Source organism: Spea bombifrons, chromosome 5 (assembly GCF_027358695.1).
Source record: "Spea bombifrons isolate aSpeBom1 chromosome 5, aSpeBom1.2.pri, whole genome shotgun sequence".
NCBI lineage: Eukaryota > Metazoa > Chordata > Amphibia > Anura > Pelobatidae > Spea > Spea bombifrons.
The window spans coordinates 77,040,908-77,064,319 of NC_071091.1; the positions used below are offsets into that span (position 1 = coordinate 77,040,908).

Below are 23,412 nucleotides of genomic sequence, written 5' to 3' on the forward strand. Positions count from 1 at the left end.
ATATGGCAAGCCGGATCGGCTATTAAATGAAAAAAAAGTATTAAAGCAGCGCCGGCCGGCGGCATCAGCACCCAGCGGCCGTATGCAACGGCCGCCAAGTGATGGGAGCAGCGTGAGGGGTGAAAGCTCCGCCCCCTCGCACTCACCTTTCACCCCTCACGCTGCTCCCATCACTATGCGGCCATCAGATTGTTGGAAATCGAATTTAAATGGCCGCTGGGTGCTGATGCTGCCAGCCGGCGCTACTTTAATACTTTATTTATTTATTTTTAATATGGCAAGCCGATCCGGTGTATTAAATAAATAAAAAAAAAAAGGATTAAAGTAGCTCTGGCCGGTGGCATCAGCACCCAGCGGCTGTTTAGATCAGTTTTCCAGCAGTCTGATGGCCGCATAGTGATGGGAGCAGCGTGAGGGGTGAAAGGTGAGTGCGAGGGGGCGGAGCCACTTCACTTGACTTGCCCCCCAGGCCTTAGGCTGCCGGCCCTCCCCTGCAGGAGCCACATTAATGTCTGTGAGTAATTTAGTGTGGGGTTAGTATTAAAATCTAGTCTGCATTCATTCCTCATAAGAATAATCCTCATTGGGATTTTGTGTCCTAAATTGAGAACCACCCCTTAATTCAGGTTTCAATAACAGCCTCTTTATATGTACTTTTTCTTAGAAATGTTTTCCCTTTTCTCAATTTTTCAACTTCACTTTTCAAAGCGAAAAAGTTCATAATTTGCTTTATCTACCCTGGAACAGATACCAGTGAGAAACTACAAGATGCTAAAGAGCTTGCCTTGTCTGCCAATGTCAGTGCAGCTGGCACTTTAAACCATATCACGAACTTCAACCAAAAGGTGTTAACTGCGTCCTCTGCGCTGTCCAAAGTCAATGACACGCTGCGGAAAACCAACGAGCTTCTAGCGGACTCATCCAAGACGGGTATGTTTCCTGCATTAATGCACTCGCCGATACTTTTCTGCAAAAATATAGGGTGCACGGAATACTTTGGCATAGAATGTACAATCGTTGTGGAAGAGGTTTAATATGCTGTTCATTTTTTTTATCTGCTCTGTAAAGCCCGAGCAAGAGCCAAAGCAGAGCTTGGCCAGGCTTATTGAGTCATCTCAAACTCTGGAGACTAAACTGACCAAATATCTCTTATCTACTGTCAAATTCTAAATTTCCTGAAATAAGGGACCCCATTTTCAGCTTGACTACCAGCTCATGGTCTCCCCCCCCCCCGAAGAGCTGTCACAACTGCTGTGAACCAGAAGCGTACACACCACAGTTCTTCAGCCTGATAGAGCCTTCAGCCTTCAGCCTCAAGAGGTTGAGCCCCAAAATAAGAAGACAGGGACTTTGGTGATCAAAATAGTGTGGAGGTGTATAATATATAATATATATAGGAAGAGTCATATGTAGCACTTGCTGGAGGTACAGAATACCTGTCTACTTAATGCCTCAGGTAGGTACTCAGGACAGGTACCACAGAATGCCAGGTCAGATAGTAGCCAGCGCTGGGTATGTTATAATAAACAAGTAGTCAGAAAAAGCCAAGGTTGGTACACAGCGCAGGTAGTCGGGATAGCTGGGTTTGGGACGCAGATAATGTCAGCAAGGTACAAAATCGCAAGCCAGAGAGTCAACAGAACTTTCTGGAGCAGATTCTCCTGATACGTGTAACAGGAACACAATAGGGTGCTTCTTAATAGCAGTTCCGGGTTTTTAAATCCATCGCAGGGATGCCTCTTGTTGCGCGGCACAGGTTGGCCCTCTAGTGCGCATCACAAATTTGCCTGCAGCCCGATGGGACTGCACTGCAGACGGCTGTCGGGTAGGCACTGGCAGAACTGGCTAGCTGCCGCTTGGTTGCCGGTAGTAGGACTTTTCTTCGTGACAAAGGCCATGCTAAGAACACACAACGCGCCCGAGTATTAGGTTCACCTATGTTAATGTTTTTATGTATACTGTATGTGCAAGCTCCTAAATATGTTGTGTTTCACCAGCGGTAACAGCGGAAAGCAGAATTAAAGAAGTGGAAACACAGGCCAACATTTTATTGGATAGACTGAAACCCTTGAAATTGCTTGAGGAAAACCTAAGCAGAAATCTATCTGAAATTAAAGAGCTTATTAGTCAGGCCCGTAAACAGGCCGCATCGGTAAGTGTGATAAAAGTGTTACGGAAAAAAGAGAGTTTCAACTATTACCTTTTACTGATGACTTCTTAGTCAGCCATAGATAGTATAAGGCATATTTAGAATAATGATCTCAGTACCATAAAAACAACCCCTTTCGATGGTTAAAAGAGGCGCTATTTTTAATAGAATCAGTTACCATACAAGTGGAAGCGGATTTCCAAGAAAAACACATATCTAAAAACATATCATATTTTTTAAACCCAAACATTTCTTTGCAACAAAAATTGGATTTATAGATGAATTATTTCAATATTGGTTCTGGTCCACTTACCATTTCACTGATTGAGGATACTGTTCCCTTGCGTACCATAGACAGCTCACTACAGATAACTGCCTTTTAGTTTATCTAAGAGAGACAGCAGTACCACTTTAAGGAGAGAGACCCTGACATAAAATAAGTTTGATAAGTAGCTGTGGTGTTGGCATGGCCTGTTAATAGTCTATATAATTTAGCTATAAAGCACTCTACAGCACATAGCACTGAACGAGCAATTGTTTTTCGATATTAATAATAAATTGTTTTCTATTTTTTCAGATTAAAGTGGCTGTTTCAGCCGACAGAGATTGTGTACGCTCTTACCACCCAGAGCTCTATTCTACACATTTCAGCACTCTAACTCTTAATGTTAAGACCGGCGAGCCGGACAACCTGCTTTTCTACCTGGGCAGCAGCACGAAAGTGAGTGACTTTAATGTTTCATGCATTTGTTGACAAAAAGCCATTTCAATGCCAGATGTATCATGCAGTAAAGAGAAATTTGAAGAACATTTACTAAGAAAAGATCGTGTCCCTCTACAGTCATTCGCTTAGAGGTTTAAAGTGCAAATTTGCCCTTGTGGAGAAACTTGCAATGTCTGGCCCTTCTTGCATTGGGATACTTCTAAGCTTCAGACTCCATTATGTGCCATAGATACTCAAATCAACGTTTCCAAGAAATGTTCGACTATCAATAACTTGGGGGCTAAAAGTTTCCTACGAGTTGTTCTCCCATTGAGTTGAGTCTTTATTCAGTTCTGTATGAGTTGTGCATTCACCTGGCGTTTACCTGGACACTGAACATGAAAGCGGCTACAAAAGTTTTGAAGTCATTTTGATCTACAGTATGCAACTAAAGTAATCGTATATATGAACATACAGAAGACAGATATTCCAGGGAATTATTACACAGTGAAAAGGATTTTATTATTAATAAAACTTCTAGTCATAATGTTAATGAAATTACAGCATTTGAAAAATGGGGCTTTATTAGCACATTGATCATTTATTTTGTTTTTTTGCAGGCTGACTTCATGGCGGTAGAAATGCTGAAAGGCAAGGTTTCCTTCCTTTGGGACCTGGGCGCAGGATCTGTAAGGCTCGAAGAACCTGATATCCAGATAAACAATAACAAGTGGCATAAAATACACGCAACAAGGTAAAGCTTATTTAGATGTGACCAGTAAAACATATGGCAATTGTACAGGATTTTAATGATTTGTTCTTTAGTGTGACGATTTCTACAAGAGTTCATTTACTGTACTTACTGACCACCAAAAAATATCTTCAAACTTGAACCCCACATTTTCCACTCTATACTTTGATGTAATTCCTTTGTGTTCTGGTACTTTATCTTTTATCAAAAAGTAATTTCGCTGAGACGTAAATTAATATAGTTGACCTTCTCTGATAAATAAATTCAGTACCAATTACTGAGATGTTCCTTCCAGGTTGAAAAAAACACTTTATAACATTTTATACAGGATCAGTGTATGTATGCGTTTAGTTAGATAGACACAAAGACAACAAAAACTAATTAGTTGAGAGAGTTGGTTATACAAATATGATATTGTAGTATCATTAGCTATAACATCCATGGTTCATCTTCACAGGTTTGGTAAATCAGGTTCATTGACTGTGGAAGAAATTGGCACTTCTCAGAAGCCCACAGCCAAAATGTCATCTTCACCTGGTACATCATCCATACTCCACATCGATAACTCAACATTGATGTTTGTTGGGGGAATAGGAGGACAATTACAGGTATATTTCCCAGATGAAATGCATTTTTTGAGCATGAACTTATTTGTTACCTATAATAATTGTAGACATGGTTAAACCTACAATATAGAAAAAAAAAATGATTAATCATATTATAGACTCAAGCTCCATAATTTGGTCTTCTTGCACCGTTGTTGCTGTATCATTGTGAAACAGAAGTGTTATATATATATATATATATATATATATATATATACCGTATTGGCTCGAATATAGGCCGCACCGGCACCGGCACCGGAAGTTGCATACGCGTATTGCGTAGATGTCCCCCGCCGGCCCCGCAAGACACCCGGGAGTCTGCTCCGGTAAGTCGAGGAGGGGGGGGGCAGAGGAGGACAGTGGCAGCATATCTCGGGGGGGGGGGGGACAGTGGTAGCGTATCTCGGGGGGGGGAGGACAGTGGTAGCATATCTCTGTGGGGGGGGGACAGTGGTAGCGTATCTCGGGGGGGGGGGACAGTGGTAGCATATCTCGGGGAGGGAGGACAGTGGTAGCGTATCTCGGGGGGGGAGGGAGGACAGTGGTAGCATATCTCGGGGGGGAGGACAGTGGTAGCGTATCTCGGGGGGGGGGAGGACAGTGGTAGCGTATCTCGGGGGGGGGGCAGTGGTAGCGTATCTCGGGGGGGAGGAGGAGGACAGTGGTAGCATATCTCGGGGAGGGAGGACAGTGGTAGCGTATCTCGGGGGGGGAGGACAGTGGTAGCATATCTCGGGGAGGGGGGACAGAGTGGCAGCATTTTTTTTTTTTTTTTGGTGCTTTTTTAAAGAAAAAAACTTTTTCTTTAAAAAAGCACCAGACTTTTAGGGTGCGGCCTATATACGGGGGCGGCCTATATCCGAGCCAATACGGTATATATATATATATATATATATATATATATATATATTTTTATATTTAGGAAAACCATCTTATAGGTGTACAGAAACCTGGAGCAACCCAAACCCTCCTCTGGTTCACACTCCTTCTCCCTTCCTCATGGATATTAAGCATATCAGTAGATATAGCTTGGCATGTAGACACTGGCTTAAGCCAAAATCAGTATCTTTGTGACATTGTAACCTAGGATGCATTCAAGATGTCTGAGCAGAGTCAAAAAGAAGTGTGCTAGAACATAGTCCAAAAACATGTTTGTTCAACAGGCATTTGACAGACCTTTGATGTCCTCTACCTAAAATATGTATGCATTATTCCATAGGTAGTATGTAGGGCTTGCCTGATGTTGTCACACTTAGATACAGACCTGTAGGCTGCCTAAAGACATCAGGAGAGGTTCTGCTTTCCCATATAGTTAGGAAAATATATTTTTAAAATAACATTAAAACGTGTATAAACAAATCCCATGGCTAATTATCCGTGTATTTTTCTTTCCTAGAAATCAACAGCAGTCAAGACCACAGATTTTAAAGGTTGCATGGGCGAGGCGTTCCTTAATGGGCACTCCATTGGTTTATGGAACTATGTTGAGAGAGAGGGCAAATGTGGTGGATGCTATGGAAGGTATTATTTAGCTTCCTAAAAGTATTAATGCTATTTCTATATTGTTGCCATGCTACCTTTTACTAATGTATGTTTTGTAAGCTCACTTATCTTCTTTAGAGAAGCTCTTCTGCCCCCCCCCTAATTAATAAAATAAAATATATTTGGTTTATTTAATATTTTGTCAACAAAATAAATATGTAAAATGCAAAAATTGACATCTAAACCTATAATGGGTATTCAGATAGAAGCCAGACATACTATTATTAAACCAAAAGTGGCTGCAGGAGGATATTCTGTTTCTTTTCATGTTCAGCCCATCATTACTGTTAGAGGCACAGTTTCACACCAAAATAGAAAACATTTAAATATATGGAAAATTATAAGAAAAGTGTTTTCTACCTGTTTTTACACGTCTGGAAATTTAAATGATGCTGGAATTCCTGCAGGAAGCAGAGAGCGTGATTTTATAGATTTTTTTTTTTTTTTTTTTTGGTTTTATCTTTTTATGGAAAATTGTACTCGCCTCTAACACAGATACCAGCTTTAATCACTAAAAATGGACACATTGATTCTATTTTTATTTTTTCCTACAGAGCATGGCTAAAACATATTTTATTACTTTCTCATAAAAAGTGGGTACGCTTTAGGAATGTGTTAAAATATGCAAATGTGTAAATTGTTTTAGTTTACAAGGAATATTTTTCCTAGCTATGTATTTTAATGCTAAGTCCTAAATAACTATTAGTAATCACTTCTTATTTATTTTCAAAGATTTTTTTTAAACACGTGCTGATTTTTCCCTTTGTGCAGTTCTTGGAGAAGCAATAACCAATTCCAATGTAGAATCACACATCTGCCATTAGCCATGACATATGTATATAACGGATAATCTTCCTAAAATGGGCGTCCAGCATGCGTTACAATGTAGAATTATGTAGATTTTCACATGCTACCCACAATTGAAAATCAGATACATGAAATCGGTTATTGAACTGTTCTATGAGTACATACTGCAAGGTAGCAGTACTCAGCCACAAGTAAAATGTATATATATATGTCCTGCAAATTAATGGGTGATGGGACACCCCTAAATATTACAAATGTCAATTATATGAATGTAGGATTCATCCCTTCGTAACACCACTGTTTGTGAGTGAGTAGTTATGACACGTTCATACCAGCAGGTGGCAATATTACAATTTATATTGACCAGCAAGAGCGTTATAAGGCGTAAAACTTCTGCAGGGATCTAAGTTCTTAGTGTATTCCAAATGTTAGTTATGTAGTTGTTTGCATTAATAAGTTCTACATAATGCCAGATAGTTACATAGTTACTCCTATAAAAGCATAAACCGTGGACACGCTCCATGCTTGTCATAGTCGTTTGCAATGAGTATAGCTATAGTAAGTCAACAGGTATACAGCTGGCCGGTGCCAGCTGTCGCCAGTCACTTACCTTAACTGCCACTTGCATGCCAGATCTGGCCTTTTAATGTGCAGCTGCACCATGAGACAGTGTAAGAGTGTAGCCTGCATCTGCATACATACGTCACTTATGGGCTGCTGGCCTTAAAGTGCCTGTGTCTGGCCCAATTCAACTCCCCGGTAGAGCCCTGCTAATAATTACACTTGATTTTATCATGGAGATGAGTAAATGTTGTTACCCCTTGTTAAATCATATACCGGTATTAAACTTGCCTAATTGTGATATATCCACCTGCAATGCTATTCTTAATCATATACTAGTTATCTCAATGGCACTTGTAGTGCCAGCATTTGTCCACCACGATATGGCTTGACTGAAATTTTCCCTTTTGTATTTGTAGCCCACGAGAAGAAGAAACTGCTTTCCATTTTGACGGCAGTGGATATTCTATTGTAGAGAAGACGCTTCGTTCCACTTCATCTCAGATAGTTATCCATTTCCGAACATTCGCTCCAAATGGCCTTCTTTTGTATCTTGCTTCCAATGGAACAGTAAGACCTTGCCCTTTAGTTATTTTCATTTCTTTCCAGCTATTGTTTTCTACGTTCTAAAAGTTAATCATTTAAAAATGAAAACACATGTTTTTTTGCTAATCCCTTGCTTTTTGGTGCTTGGCTTTTGGTCCAGCTGTTTACTTGTTGATGAACCCAAGCCTTAAAGCAATACCCAGATGATGTTTAGAATAAGTCAAGGTTCGCTTTTTTAAACTAATTTATTTAACTGGTAGACACATAGGTGAAATAAGTTTAACATCCTAGTGTTTAGCTGCTCAGTATGGTTCAACAAAGTTGATCAAACTTCGTTCTTGTTTTATCAGCGAGATTATTTATCTATGGAAATGGTGGACGGTAAACTGAGAGTATCTGTCGAATTGGGATCAGGACCTCTGATACTGATGACAGATGGACGCTATAATGATGGAGCATGGCATAAAGTAGCCTTCCAGCGCAACAGGAAGCAAGGTACGGCTGAAGCTCACACACACAAACCAGTCAAGTGTCTGTCGTGGCCATCCTTGACACTTTTTTAAAAGTTTTTGGGCCTCTAAGAACTTGTTGTAGATCATTTCAACTAGTGAAGTATTTGAAGTTTCGTTTTAAGACCGATGTGTTCTCTTGTGACAAAGGTATACTGGCTGTGATGGATTCCTACAACTCAACCCAGAGAGAAACCAAGCAAGGAGAAGCTCCAGGCGTTGCTTCAGACCTTAACCGGTCAGATAAGGATCCTATTTATATTGGTGGACTTCCCAGATCCAGGAGTGTTAGGTATTACGTCTAGTTATAATTTTCTTTGTAGATTTTTGGACGAACATAAACTGCATTAGTAAATAAAACATCTGTTTGAAAACAAGAAGAAATGATTTGATCCCAGGCTGATCTTCCAAAGGATGAATCTTGCAGTAAAGCTAAATTAAATGTTTTAATGATGGCTCCCCTTAGAAGAGATGTGTGTTTTATGGAACTCAACCACACAATTTTTATGAAAATTTTTACTTCAAGCCAACGAAGATTATTCAAACTTAGTATAAAGAAAGTATCCTTTATCTAAAACATTTTCAAACATGTTCATTATGTTTTTATCACATCAATTGCAAATCTTTCTTGATTTTAGAAAACAGCTTAGCAGCAGGTCCTATGTGGGCTGTATAAAGAACTTGGAGATTTCCCGCTCAAATTTTGACTTGGTAAGAAATGCCTATGGTGTAAGAAAAGGCTGTAAACTGGAGGTAAGAAACCTTCCTATCCAAATTGTATGAGGCAATGCCAATTATAATCAGTGAAATGTCTCAGAAGTCACCTCATATATTATTTACCGCAGCTCTCCTACAAACTCCTGCTTTTCTTCACTTACTAAATTCAATACAGTTTAGGTTATCATAGATGCATTAACTGAAGTTTATACATTTACCTTACCGCATCTACAATCAGGTACATTTAATCTGATTATCGGTTGCATATCTATCAACCAATAAGCATATTATTATTTATGTTATTATTCATTTGATAGCATCTGTGAGACTCCACAATTTTTAATCCACTGTAATCTGAGTGAATGATTTTGAATCCAACCACTAAAGTATTTTTGTGTCTTTTTCTCCTGCCGTAGCCAACTCGTAGCATTACCGTTTTAAAAGATGGCTACGTGGAAATGCAGCCAGTATCATTGGCAGCAGAATCAGAGCTAATGGTATCGTTCTCCACACTCAATGAATCTGGAATTATCGTGGCTGGATTTGGCAAGGGAGCGGAAAAACTCAGTCACAGGCAAGCTCTCTTGGTGAGTAATCAAATGATTATTATTATTATTATTATAATTTTATGAAACATATTTACACAAATAATTCAGATTTATGACAGTTTTATAAAATTACAGAGCTTGGTGATTGGTCCCTGTTGCAGGACAAAGAGAGCTCCAAAGAAGGGCAGATATTTTATTATAACAGCTAACCTGTAGTTTGCTTGAAAAGCAAGATGAGTCCTATAAATGTAAATGTACTTTTTATATCATGTGTATCAAAATGTTACTAGCACTAGACCGTATATAATGATGTATATAACCATTACATAAGTTATGGTGGGTAAAAGGTGATGGAAACCCCTAAGGGTTTAAGGGGTAGTAGAAGTATTATTAAACTCTCATCTACAGACACCAGACAAGCCAGGAGGCTTGTTTTTCCCTCAGAAATCTCATGGTGCTGCCACAACCACACGGGATTCTGGGTAGGCGCATGCAAAATAAGGTTAACAATTAGAGGCAAAGGTGATAATTGTTAACCTTATTTGCATGCACATTCTTCCGTGACAAGGGCCTCATGTGGTCCTTGAATGTATATAAATCAGTACTATCCATGTGCTTGTATCTCTTTGATGGGAATCTCAGCCCTCAGAACTAACATATAGATTTTAAAACCATATATTTTCATTTAGCCATTCTTTGCTATAATGCTGGTGAATGGACATATTGAATTCCATATCAACCCTGTGGATGGTGCCAGCACAAGAAAGGTCATCATCAAATCTCCTACTGGAACCTTTAGTGATGGACAAGAACACTCTATTATTGTCATCCGGAACAAGAGGTAATTGCAAAACATATAGGTTTATATTATAAACTCTAGAAAGTGTAGAAAGATGCATCAGGGAATGTTTCATATTCTTCATATATGACAAATGATACATTTTAAGGGAAAGATATAATAGAAACCTCTTAAAATTTTAGGAATTTAATAAAGTTCCATAAATAAAGTTAATTATTATAATTAATATGTTAATTATAATATGTTAAGATATTGTAATCTTTGCTAGAGAAAAATATACATTCTATGACTTCAGTTATCAAGTGGGTCAAGTGGGCAGAATTGACAATTTGGACATTATTTTTTTAGACTTGTGAATGTACAAGTGGATGAAGGAAAACCTTCCGAGGTGAAGATGAACGGACCATCTGTCGATTCCATCTCTATAAATGCTTCCAATTTTTATGTCGGTGGCGTCCCTGGTAAAATGGGTACAGCCCCCCTCAAAACAAGCCAGTCTTTCTACGGATGTATACGCAATCTGGTTGTAAATATGGAGTAAGTTTCATCAAACTGTCTAATATGCATTAATCCAAAAAAAGCACAAAACTTTAGATAACTTATTTTTAAACTGATAACAGCAATAACAATGGCGGGAGTTCTGTTTTAATGCTTATGTTAACCAATATTTTTAATTAAATAAAATAACTCAACACTTATTTATACAAATATATTTTAGCTTATAAAATATTTAAACAACTTTTATTTTAGTTTATAAAATATTTAAATAATCTCAACTTTTATTTTTGTTTAGTTTATGTACTCTGTTTTATGTAAGTGTTAATTCTCTTTTTAAGGAAAAAATAAACTGCTAATAAACTGTACAAAATAATACATTTTCCCTTTTGCAATAAAGGCAGATGGATTTCACCAATGTCCTGAAATATGAGGGGGTTCATATGGATAGCTGCATGCTGTCAGAGAAGCCTAAATCCATTGCCCAGCTGGAAGTGGAAGTTCTGCCGACTGCAACGCCTGCTCAGCCTGTCACAGAGAGAAAATTAACTACCCCCATACAGAAATCATTTGTAACTAAGGTAAAACAGTCTATTCTAGAAATTCCCATTCAATAAGGTTTTCTAAAAACCATGAGTTCCGTGCAAATTAAGAATGAACAACTCCAGTAAATTTTGAATCAAACAGGGGCAGTGGTTTATCATTCGGGGGTGGCAAAAAGGGTCAGAAGCTAAGCCCAGAATTCCTAGGGGTCAGCTAGCTCTGCAACAACTGATCTATTAGTAGACGGTGTCCCATCGGAAAGAACAGTAGGGTTTGTGTTATACCATGGTGCTGATACGTAGGTTCCATAAAAAATGGCAGTCTAAGTTGTGGGGTAAAAATGTTTCCAGGGGTCCCTAGAAGGTCATGTGTGTCTACATCTTGTTACATGAGTATGCTGCTCCTCTAGGACCAATGCCGTAAAATCTATTTTAAGAAAATGTAGCTTTAATAAAACCGTTATTTTTCATACAGATATTAGGTCCTTTACCAGTTTATCCTCACCACTGGTTAGTTCACAACTCCTGTCCTTTAAAAAGCTAAGGCATTTTAAGTGTTTGAAAATGTAGTTAATATTATATTTATTTGTCAAATCAATATATCTATAAAAGTGACATTTTTGCCTGCAGCCATTGCAGTGTGCACTGGAGATGAAGCCGGACCATGTGCCAGATGCTCACCAGTTTGGCCTCACTCAGGGAAGCCACATTGTACTGCCTTTTGACCAATCAGCTGTCAGAAGAAAGTAAGTACATTGTAAAGCTGATTATAAATATATAATATTTAAGAACATATGTACTTTCCAAGACAAGTAAACATGTTATAATAACTTTCAAAGAGATGTCGACAAACCTTTATGGTGATATGCTCAGGTTACAGTTTCACGTCAACTGATGGATTTGTTATTTTGTCATGTTTTTTAATCAATTGATTTTGCTCTATTTGGTAGGGGTATCCGGCTTGTACAGTTCCTTTTGTTGAGAAACCACAACTACCATGATACTAAGCTAGGAATAAATGAGATTATTTTCTTTGACTAAGCACTCCAGCCCTATTTCCATGTTAAATGCATCTTGCATGGACTCCATATCATTTTACTGCATGCAGAACTGTGCAAACATTCTTTAGTTATTCAAGTTTTTATTTTTCATTTAACTCCTCCTCCAGCACCTTTACTGAGAGCAAGGTTCATACTGCAGTATGCTTCTTGCACATGTGCAGTAGAACTCCCATGCTTGTCAGTGACAATCAGACTGCTTCTGAGTATGATGATGTTTGCATTCTAATGCGTCCAGTTGTCAGTAGAGGCCTTAAATGAGATAGATATGTTAACTCCTATCACTAAAGGTTGTATGCCCTAATTTTCAGTAAAATACATTGGAGTCAATGCAAAATGAAATAATAAAACTATTTTGGAAACTAGACTTTTCATTTAAGGATGCTGCGTGAGCATCGTGGGAGATATAGTTCCTGCCGGTGACCTACATGTCACTACCTGATGTATAATACATCATAGTAATTACAAAATGTTCTAAAATCAAACTGATTACAATACACTTTTAAATCTGCTTTTATATTATTTAATATGTTTTGCTTATTAATGGAAATAATTGATAAAATTCCAAGTATATACTCCTTCATGGATTAGTGGAAAACTGGTAATTTATAGTCATTTCTGAAAAAGAAATATGAAATTAAATAAAATTCTTTTTCCCAGACTCTCTGTACAGATAACTCTCAGGACATATGCCACCAGTGGTCTTATTTACTATATGGCTCACCAGAACCAGATGGATTATGCTGCACTTCAACTTCATGAAGGGAAACTTTATTTCTTATTTGATATGGGAAAAGGACGGACTCAGGCTTTCCATACGGCTGTTATTAATGATGGAAAGTGGCACACAGTAAGTGACTGCTGCTTATATTTTCAGTTACTTAAGATGTGAACAATTATCATTATCAACCCCCAAAAATCTCAACTAGCTGGTATTTGAGTTATAACCATGCCTGGGAACTTATAGTAAAACTCTGTTTAAGTAAGTCTCTAGGTAAGGCTCTGCTTTCTCACGTGTGCATTCAATATGCGGGCCGGAGACCAGCGTTTGATCACATTTACTCCCTGGGAAATTACCAAGAGTTCCCAGGTTTGGTTATATCCTACAAAAGAAGAAAACCTCTGCCTCATCATTAGTTTATTTCACCTTTTTAATCTATTGCACAATGGCCAATCATTTCGTTATTAGAATCCGTCTCTATGCCTATCTTTCATCGACACCATACAGCAAAGATAATACTGAAAATCATCATTTCAACAAACAAAAATGAATTAGTGCTCGTCGATGCACTGGTGGTGATATTTGTAAGTGTACAGACTGAAGTGGCCCTTTAATGAAGTCACACAACACTGTTATAATACATTCATTAATATGAAATGCATATTAAGAAGCAAGAATATGAACGTATATTAGAGTATTTAGGAAATATAATTTTTTGCTCAATCTGGTATCCTGTCTTTATTATTATATGTCACAGCCATCTGTTTTTTTCAGGTAATAACAGAATATTATAAAAGAAAAGGTACGATTACTATTGATGGTCAGGAATCAGCATCAGTTAGTGCTCCAGGGGACAGCAATACTTTGGATGTGGAAGGGAAGCTTTATCTTGGTGGGCTTCCACTAGACTATACAGCGAAGAGCATTGGGAATGTAAGTAAACTGCTTGTATTGAAACAAAACTTTGGAGACAAAAATATATTATATATATTATATTGCACATGCTATCAGGCTATTGATGGCCAAGTACAGTTTGAGGACTGACTGTAGGTAGAAAAAGATGGACAGGCAGATAAGCCAAATTCCCTCAAATTCTATTTCTGTGCACTTGGTTGCTTGTTTTGTCTCGGAATGAAAACAGTTGTGGCCAAATGGCTGCTAACAAGAGGTGGCAATGTACTAATTAGCCGTCATTCTCTCTTTCATTTAGATCACACACAGTGTCCCAGCATGCATTGGCAAAGTTGCCATTAATAACAAACAACTGGATAAGGAGAGCGCTATCTCCATACACGCAGTAAATAAGTGCTACGCATCCGTCCAAGAGGGAACTTACTTTGATGGAACTGGATTTGCTGCCCTTGGTAAATATGACTTGAATAGCACTTACTGTGCATACTAAGCACCTTTTCACACTTAATAGGTTTGTATGTTCCTATCGGGTTTAATTATGGTTAAATCATGGTTTTAAGAAATAATAATTATTGTGAACACTTACTGTTTCTAGATCAAACTCTATAACTTTAATACTATAATAAAGCTGATATTAACATAATTTCCAATAAACCAAATTAGACTCCCAATTGGTGCTTTTACTACCAGTATGTTTTGATTGATATCCCTGCTTGAATGCAGGTGACTTAATTAGATATATGTTTAAATAATGACAGGTCAAGGTTTCCACAAGGACTGGTATTAGTCATTTGGTGAACACATCTGGTGTGTCACTACATAAAATCTGCACTATGGTCTATTAAAGAATTAACATATCAGGTATGGTCATCACATATGATGCATCCTTTCTCTTAGAAAATATCTGATTCTTTACAATGATCTGTTACAGTAAGCATTACAATAAATGTAGAGTTCTTTTGTTTTAAAAATTCAATAAAAGTATTGCTTGCTGAGGAACCTACAAGTATATAATTAATATACACGTTATAAATCTTTGGTTTGTAGTTAAAGAGGGGTACAAAGTCCGCTCAGACGTAAACGTGTCTCTCGAGTTCCGCACTACGCAGATGAACGGTGTTCTTCTTGGAATTAGCAGCGCAAAAGTTGATGCCATTGGCCTGGAAATCATACATGGCAAGGTAAGCATCTTTTGGCTGTCCTTTGTGTATGCTTTTGACATCAGAAATGTAATTATAACTGTATAGTGACAGAATTCTAGGAATCAAATATGCATAAGAAAACACTGAGGTTATAAACCTTGAAATGTCCTATAATGTGTTTCATTTTAATTAAACGCTAAACAGTTTTTGTAAAACATAGACAAATGAGATGAGTTTGTTGATTCTCAAATGTTTCCTGCCAAGGACGTAGCACATCCTTGACATCTTCCAGCTCATTTCTACATTTTTTAATGCTTTGTAGGAAATACATTCTGCCTGTGATTTTGCTGATGGATGCAAGTGTGTAATGCACACAGATCCACCCTCCGAGAGGAGGATGTTTACCTCATCTTACAAATGGGTTTACTTTTTTCTCAGACCATTTCTTCCTTGCCCCTAAAAGGCATCATCCATGGTGTCTCCAATAGATCCATCTAGTGTGATACTTTAAGGGGGAACTGTCACATACTTTAGCATAAGTAAATTAATTTATTGAAACCTAGGGCTGCAACTAACGATTATTTTAATAATCGATTAGTTGGCCGATTATTTTTTTCGATTAATCGGATAAAAAAATGCAATTTTTTAAATTTAAAATAATGTAATAAAAAACGTACAATTTACACTTTCATCTCTTTATTGCAATGGCCTCTCTCTATTCACCTTCTTATTTTACTGACATAATAATAAAAGCTACAAGAACGGTGTTTCTCAAACTAGGTTTTAATACAAAGTTATTAGTAAATATTAATTCATATGTTAACTATTTTTCATATTTAATAATAACTATGAGAAAAAAAGCCTTGTTTAAATTTTTTTTATTTACCAAACTGCCCCCGGTTATGCACATCAGACCCCCAGCTTGCCACTCTGCCCCCATAAATGCCTCTTATATGCCAGATTCCACTGTGCCCCCTGATATGCCACTGTGCCCCTGATATGCCTTATACTCCTTATATGCCAGTGATATGCAACTGAGCCCCCGATATACCTTTTACCAGATGTTTTATGACCCCCTGATATGCTAATATCGATATGCCTTATATCCCCTATATGCCCTGAAATTCATAATACCCCCCATACACCACTATAACTCACCCATACACAACTTTGGCTCCTCCCCCTCCCATACACCACTCTGGCTCCTCTCCCTCCCATACACCACTCTGGCTCTTCCCCCTCCTGTACACCACTCTGGCTCCTCCCCCTCCCATACACCACTCTGCCTCCTCCCCCTCCCATACATCACTTTGCCTCCTCCCCCTCCCATACACCACTTTGCCTCCTCCCCCCTCCCATACTTCACTCTGCCTCCTCCCCCCTCCCATACACCACTCTGGCCCCTCCCCCTCCCATACTCCACTCTGGCTCCTCCCCCTCCTATACTCCACTCTGCCTCCTCCCCCTCCCATACTCCACTCTGCCTCCTCTCCCTCCCATACTCCATTCTGCCTCCTCCCCCTCCCATACTCCACTCTGCCTCCTGTCAGCAACGGATCTTCACTAGACAAGGACTTTCACTGCAGCTTCATAGAAGCCACAGTGTAAGTGAAGTGCAGTAACGGAGGCTGTCTGTGCGATGCAGACACTCACAGGCTGACAGAGAATCATCCTCTCTGTCAGCTGGTGGGGGTCTGCATCGCACAGACAGCCTCCGTTACTGTCAGTAACGGAGCTGGGAGAGAGGCAGAGTGACGTATGGGAGGGGGAGGAGTCAGAGGGGTGTATGGGAGGGGGGAGAGAGACGGAAGTGAGAGACCGGCCGACAGTGAGGGGAATCCAGGTCTCCTGCAGCGTTGCGGGGGATCTGGATTCCGGTGTTATAATCCGATCTCTGTTTGAGATCGGATTATTATAAGGAGATAAAAATCGATTTGATTAATCGATGATGAAATTCGTTGCCAACGATTTTCATAATCGATTATTATTGATTTTATCGATTAGTTGTTTCAGCCCTATTGAAACCACCTACAGCCACTGCTCTTTGCCAGAGTCATGGATGTTGGGGTTGGAAATGTTGCTAAATATTGTCACCTAAAAATAACAATAACAAAGCCAGGAGTCTTGGGGACAATGCTCTTCCTGTCAGGTTATGTAAACATTTTGATGGTGACAGTCCGTTGGGCTTTATACCATATTGTCCTAATTCCAGCCAGAGACTCACACCTTGTCTTGACACGGTATCTCAGTTCCACAAGAGACCCATGGTATATCTGCATACACATAACGTTTAGCCCTATGTTGAATGAATAGTGGACAACAACAAGTATGTGATGACGTATTCTAATGGGCTGATTAAGCACACTGCCCTGTTGTCTACTTCATGAGCACACACAACTGCAACAGATGAGTAGTGTCACAAAAGCGAAACCAGAGACATTATAATGGGATCCAAAGACTCATGTACATAATTTATATTGTGGAGTAGGAGGATCTGTGAATTCAGTGGCAAGTATCTCTTTTCTCCTCCTTCAGTGGAGGTCTACACAGAGACCAAGGGAGCCTGGTTATGATGACCCAGTGCCTCTTGTCTCTGCTAGAGTGCAGACCATCAAGGCATCAGGAGAAGAGTGGTCTGTACCATCAAAAGGATGATCTTGAAATGATAATATTAACTATATGACCAGAACTGATTTAATCATTGCGTTCTATTTTGACAGGTTTTGTTCCATGTTAATAATGGTGCCGGCAGAATAACAGCAGTGTACAAGCCAGAGAGCCCCAGCTCTTTATGTGATGGCAAGTGGCATAAGCTTCAGGCCAGTAAAATTAAACATCGCATTGTCCTTACGGTGGATGGAAATGTTGTGAATGCAGAGAGCCCACATGTCCAGTCAACCTCTGCAGACACTAACAATCCGATTTATGTTGGAGGCTATCCGGGTAAGAGCAATTTAATGTAAACTTCAAAGAATTATTTCTGGTTAGAGTATCCCCTGACTCATTGACTAATGTGTCTGTGGTCTTGTCTTAGATTTAGGATAGCTTATCTTAGACTTATCTAACACCTTCTCGGTAAGGTCAATTGAGACCTCAGTTTTTACACCTTTAAACTTTCGTATTTGTATATCATTACTTAAAGCCCGCTTTTGCCACAGCCGACACAACTAGAATGTATTTTATTTATTACTTTGTTATCAAAGCCAACATCCTTATACATATATTTACATATACAGGCGCACGATACCTCAAAATGATCTCCGTTTGTAAGCTAAATATAAAACGATATGTCTCCAAACATTTAAAATGCAATGTAAAATAGTGTTGGCTCCATCACGTCACCAGTGTTGTGTCTACTTAATTAAATAAGGCGAGGCGCTGTGAAAACATAAAGCCATGGGGAAGGAAGTTTGAGTCACTAATAGTAGGAATGTAAGTAAGATGTATAAACAACTTCCAGGATCACAGGTTAATGTAATAATTGCAAGCTCCATTTGTTTTAACTCTTCCAGTCCTCATTTTAAAGTTATATCAAGTTATTAAGGGAAAACATTCACCATGAAATTCTGTGTGCCGGCACTTTGTTAAAGTGAATGCTGTGCTTCACTGTATCCGGCTCCTTGTTCTATCCCTTTTACTGCTTACAGAAAGCTATTAAATCTGCTATTACATTGATACATTGATGAATATCCATATCACAGCCAAAGCCATATTCGAAAGGACCTACTTTTAATTTATGATTTGTTTGATAAATTGGAAAACATATTATATATAATATATAAATAAATACAAAATTATAAAAATTAATTGTGAGCATGGCCCTCCTGATTTATCAGTTTTTTTTGTTACAGATAATATACAGTGAAATATATGTACACAAAAGCTGACATAGTTGTCAAAGGAACACCTTTGACAACTATGTCAGCTTCCCCACAACTGTCCCCAAAGGTGCACAGAATGGAATGAAAACAAACATTGACACTCTTTTTCTTTGTTTTTTTCCCCTCGTATGTAGCTGATGTGAAGCAAAACTGCTTGACCAGCCAGACCTCATTCCACGGATGCATACGCAACATGAAACTGGTGAAGGGCACGCAGACCGAAGCCAGTGATTTCAGCAAAGCCTTTGAAATGCGCGGAGTCTTTCCTCATTCCTGTCCTGGAACAGAACAATAAACAGGACAGAGACATATCTCCTACATATACATTCATCGAACAAGATGTTATCAAGTAGAGGAGGTCTATACTTCCATGCTGTTATTCTCAAAGTAGGTTTGGAACCAGCTCTTTAAGTAACAGCATGAAGTAATATTAGCTCACAAAGTGCTGCCAACGACACCATCTGAAATATAAACACGTATTGGGTGATACAGGGACACAGAGCCTATTTAATCTGTTATTCAGTACACAAAACCCCTGAATTTCCCAGGTCTTCTAAGAACACGATAAAGCATTTGGGGCCTGTCTCCTTGCCATAGGACCTTGGGTGGCAGTTTTGATCTAATGTGAAAATATATCTTTTTTATTAACTGTTACCCCATTTTCTCAATGGTGCTCCAAAACTTTTTAATTCATATTTCCAACTCAGGAACTTTTTCTTAAAGTTTTAGCAATTTAATTTTTTTTTGAGGAAAAATACAACAAATACCTCCAGTAGGATAGCAGTAAATTGAAATATTTTTGTCTTTATACGTTTGCTGCTGAGAATCTGACAGTATTTTGTTTTTGCTCAGTGCTAATTGTTTTAAGAGCTGTTAAAATGCAAACATTTCTCAAAATGATTTACAATAAAATACGCATGACTTCTTTAAAAATAATGACTGATAGCTTTGATTTTTATTACCCTCTCTGCATAAACAACAAAGCTGTATCTGCTATTTATTCATAACTAACTTAGACTGTGCATCCGATTTACAATGAATTCCAAAACATAAATACTTAATATCCAAGTTTTGCAGCTATAACACTAAAAAGTATTGCAGATTCCATATTAATAGATATTCTTAATACATATTTTTGAGAACTGCAACAATGGTGTCCCATTGGACAATGTTATTTTTTAGTTTAATTTACTAATTTTCAGATTATATCATGGGTCACAGCCAGTGAGAAGCGGCCTTAGCCCAGCCATTGTGTGGGGGCATTATACTGACTGTGCTATATAGAAACAGCGAGCTGTGCTATACCTCAGCCCACAGAATAAGAGCATTGCCCCGCATCAGACTTCCCCATCACTGTACTGGAGCATTACCACCCCCTGCCTTGTATCGGGGCTTTACTACCCCCTCTTCTGCCCCATACCTGAGCTCTGCAACCCTTACCAATCCACCAATCCTTATCTCTCTCCTGCCCCGTACTGGAACCTTACCCCTCTCCTTATTCAAACACCCGCTCCTCTGTATCGGAATGATGCCTACCTCTCCCACATAGTAACTACGCTGCCTTATATCCGATCATTACCTCTGCTCCATACCTCCTATAATTCTATATACAGGCACATGTGCCCTTATACAGAGGAATGCTACAACTATATACTGACACATGAGCCCTTTTTACAGGAGCACTTTATACACACATGCCCCCTATATATATATATATATATATATATATATATACACACACTGTATAATTGATTTATAACCAGTGTCATGCAATTTTACTAGCATTTTGCTCTTACTGCCTTGAGCCAATTTTAATGGCGTTATACAGCAATAAAACCTTTGGTTGTAAGTGCATACTGTGCATTGTTGCAATTTTCAGGTAATCTGAATGATACAGAACCTGTGGCCGGCGACACTGGTGTTTACGGTAGCATGGATATATCAATTTAGTACCCTCCGATTGGTGATTTTCCTTTCATTTTAAAATAAAGGCAATTTCCAGTATGTTTAATTTTGAAAATTAGCAACAAAAATCAGGGTCAGACTTTGCAAGGTTGGTATGTGTTTGTCCCAACCCGGATGTAGTCATGGAGAATTATATGTCGGTTTTTGTAGAGCTACAGCTGAAAGACACATGCTTTCTTCCCTTTGTAATGGGAAGATGTTCAGTAGTGCCGCCAAGCGACTGAAAAACTGTAGCAGGAGGCAGTTTGTTCACCAAAGGGCTGGAGAGAGGTACAAGTATGCGTGTTTGTAGGCTACAGCGACGCATGGTGGAAGTTCCTTGCAGCTTTGTGGCTGCACTTCTGAAGTGAAATTGGTGATTTGGTCAGAATTAATGGTCTCCTCAATGCTGAAAAGTGCAGGCAGACATGAATCAACCATGCAATACCATCAGGGAGGCCCCAAATTCATTGTGCAGCATAACAATGACCCCAAACATACAGCCAAGACATATGCTGAATGACTATCTTCAGTGTAAAGAAGAAGAAAGGAGTCCTGGAAGTGATGGCATGCCCCCCCAAGAGCCCTCATTGCGACATCAACAAGTCTGTTTTGGATTACATATATAGAGAGAGAAGCAACGGAGGCTGCCTGAATCTGCCGAAGTCTGTGCCTGAAGAGGGGTTAGTTCTTCAAGATTTTTGGAAGAATTGATGATGTTTTGAAGGCAGGGGAGGTTACACCGAATATTGATTTGATTTATATTTACATAATAATTCTCTTATGCTAAGGGTGCTGAGGAGCAGTTGAGAAGATCCTCTGATCTCCTTTGACCAGCCCAGGGAGCTGTAAAATCAATATGACCACCTTGCAATGCTCCGAAGCTGAGCACCACAAGGTGGCTCTTGGGCTGTGGTGACCAGGTGGTCATAACAACTTCTGTGGCTGAAGCAGAAGCATGAATGTAAAACAACATGCATGCCAGAATATATAATAACAAGAGTAATAGCCATCTGCCATCTAGACCACCAGATGATGGCTTGGCAGGGGTACAGAGCTTAGTCCTTAGCCCTCACAAACACATTTACAACCTGTGTAACTGAAATTGTCACAACAGATGCATCGATTTAGTTAGTATACAGAGACATTAGAGTACATTAGAGGATTAGTGAATATTAGAGGAACAGCCCAGTCTATGTCTTACATAAAATAAAATGGAACCCCATCTTGTGTGGATATCTGTACATTTTACATGGCTATACGGCCATATATTGCTTACCCCAAGTTTGACAAGTCCTATCTAATTTTTCATGGCTATATTGCTTACCAAATAACTAAATCAATGAGACTGCACTGCATTTTCACCCAAATGAGACTCCCAAACAATTGAAAGCCTTCTCTGATCAAATGATATACTACTTGAGTAGTTAAATTAAATGAGAGAGGATTATGTTTGAAAACCAGGTAGCTAAAGTGCAAAAAATCCTTTAGTCCTTAAGGCAGCAACTGTGTTACACGTCTGATGTGAGCCTTAATAAAAGGGAATTCAGTAACAGAATGTCTGCGTGGTCTATACATGGACGTGGACTATACATGGTAGCTTCAGGACACTTAACCTTACCAGAAGTATGTACTACTGTTTTCTAAATGACTTTTCCTTGGTACTAACTTGATAACGTTGAAGCCACAGGCTAAATAAATGTTTGTTGCATGTTTTGTTTCATGTTGTTGATCCAAATCCATTTTCTCTACTGTTGTTTCCCTTATGGGCTCAGAATGTTTCCTGGGTACTGGTACTTCATAGAACTTAGAAGCAATAAAACCACAGCGACGCGTACCAACATGGCAGAATGTTATTGTTAGTACATAACCCACATGGAAACTCATATATTGGAAATTTATTTTAACACAGAAGACAAACATTATGTGACAACAGTAAGTTATAAAAATGCACCAACTCCTACCCTTCCTTGTTTCCGTAGAAAGTCATTGATTATACACAATACCTAACACATGCAATGAGTTCATTCATCACTGGCAGTGAAAAAAAACTAAAGATCAATCAAGTTAATTCTTATGTCAACAGTTGGCTCCAGAGAGAGGGGGTTATGATCGGGGAGAAAAGGGAATAAAAGGGTTAAGCGGGGAGAAAAAAATGGTGAATGGTAAGAAAGAAGTAATAACTTGTGTATTGACAAACCTTATGGCATTTATTTTATGTTCAATCACCTGAACATATAAAAATATTCCAGACCTCAGGGGTGTTACTTTCATAGAAAGCCATAAAAATGATGTCGCATTCCAGACATCGTTGGAAAGTTCTTTAAGAATCGTTGCCTCGGTCTCATCTCTAAAGGAACATAATCCTTTAACAAATGGAACATCAGCTGTTTTGAGCTAAGTTGTTGGAACCTTTAAGAATGTCTACATCCCAAAATAGAAATAAACAGAGACACTTATTTTAGGAAGATACCCAGGTC

General features: G+C 38.8%; 1 protein-coding gene across 1 annotated transcript in view; it reads left to right on the top strand.

The window, feature by feature from the left end:
• The window catches only part of LOC128497711 (laminin subunit alpha-1-like), a 46,900-nt gene extending 27,617 nt beyond the window's left edge, over positions 1 to 19,283 (top strand). Inside the window, exons 28-48 of the mRNA XM_053467871.1 lie at positions 748 to 930; positions 1,998 to 2,152; positions 2,727 to 2,870; positions 3,473 to 3,606; positions 4,061 to 4,211; positions 5,605 to 5,729; positions 7,538 to 7,688; positions 8,015 to 8,159; positions 8,324 to 8,465; positions 8,812 to 8,926; positions 9,307 to 9,477; positions 10,128 to 10,279; positions 10,586 to 10,774; positions 11,133 to 11,313; positions 11,905 to 12,020; positions 12,993 to 13,182; positions 13,828 to 13,986; positions 14,264 to 14,417; positions 15,013 to 15,146; positions 17,828 to 18,050; positions 19,123 to 19,283. Coding sequence (XP_053323846.1) covers positions 748 to 930; positions 1,998 to 2,152; positions 2,727 to 2,870; positions 3,473 to 3,606; positions 4,061 to 4,211; positions 5,605 to 5,729; positions 7,538 to 7,688; positions 8,015 to 8,159; positions 8,324 to 8,465; positions 8,812 to 8,926; positions 9,307 to 9,477; positions 10,128 to 10,279; positions 10,586 to 10,774; positions 11,133 to 11,313; positions 11,905 to 12,020; positions 12,993 to 13,182; positions 13,828 to 13,986; positions 14,264 to 14,417; positions 15,013 to 15,146; positions 17,828 to 18,050; positions 19,123 to 19,283 — 3,275 coding nt within the window. The remainder of the gene's footprint in view (positions 1 to 747; positions 931 to 1,997; positions 2,153 to 2,726; positions 2,871 to 3,472; positions 3,607 to 4,060; positions 4,212 to 5,604; positions 5,730 to 7,537; positions 7,689 to 8,014; positions 8,160 to 8,323; positions 8,466 to 8,811; positions 8,927 to 9,306; positions 9,478 to 10,127; positions 10,280 to 10,585; positions 10,775 to 11,132; positions 11,314 to 11,904; positions 12,021 to 12,992; positions 13,183 to 13,827; positions 13,987 to 14,263; positions 14,418 to 15,012; positions 15,147 to 17,827; positions 18,051 to 19,122) is intronic.
• The last annotated feature ends 4,129 nt before the right edge of the window (positions 19,284 to 23,412 follow it).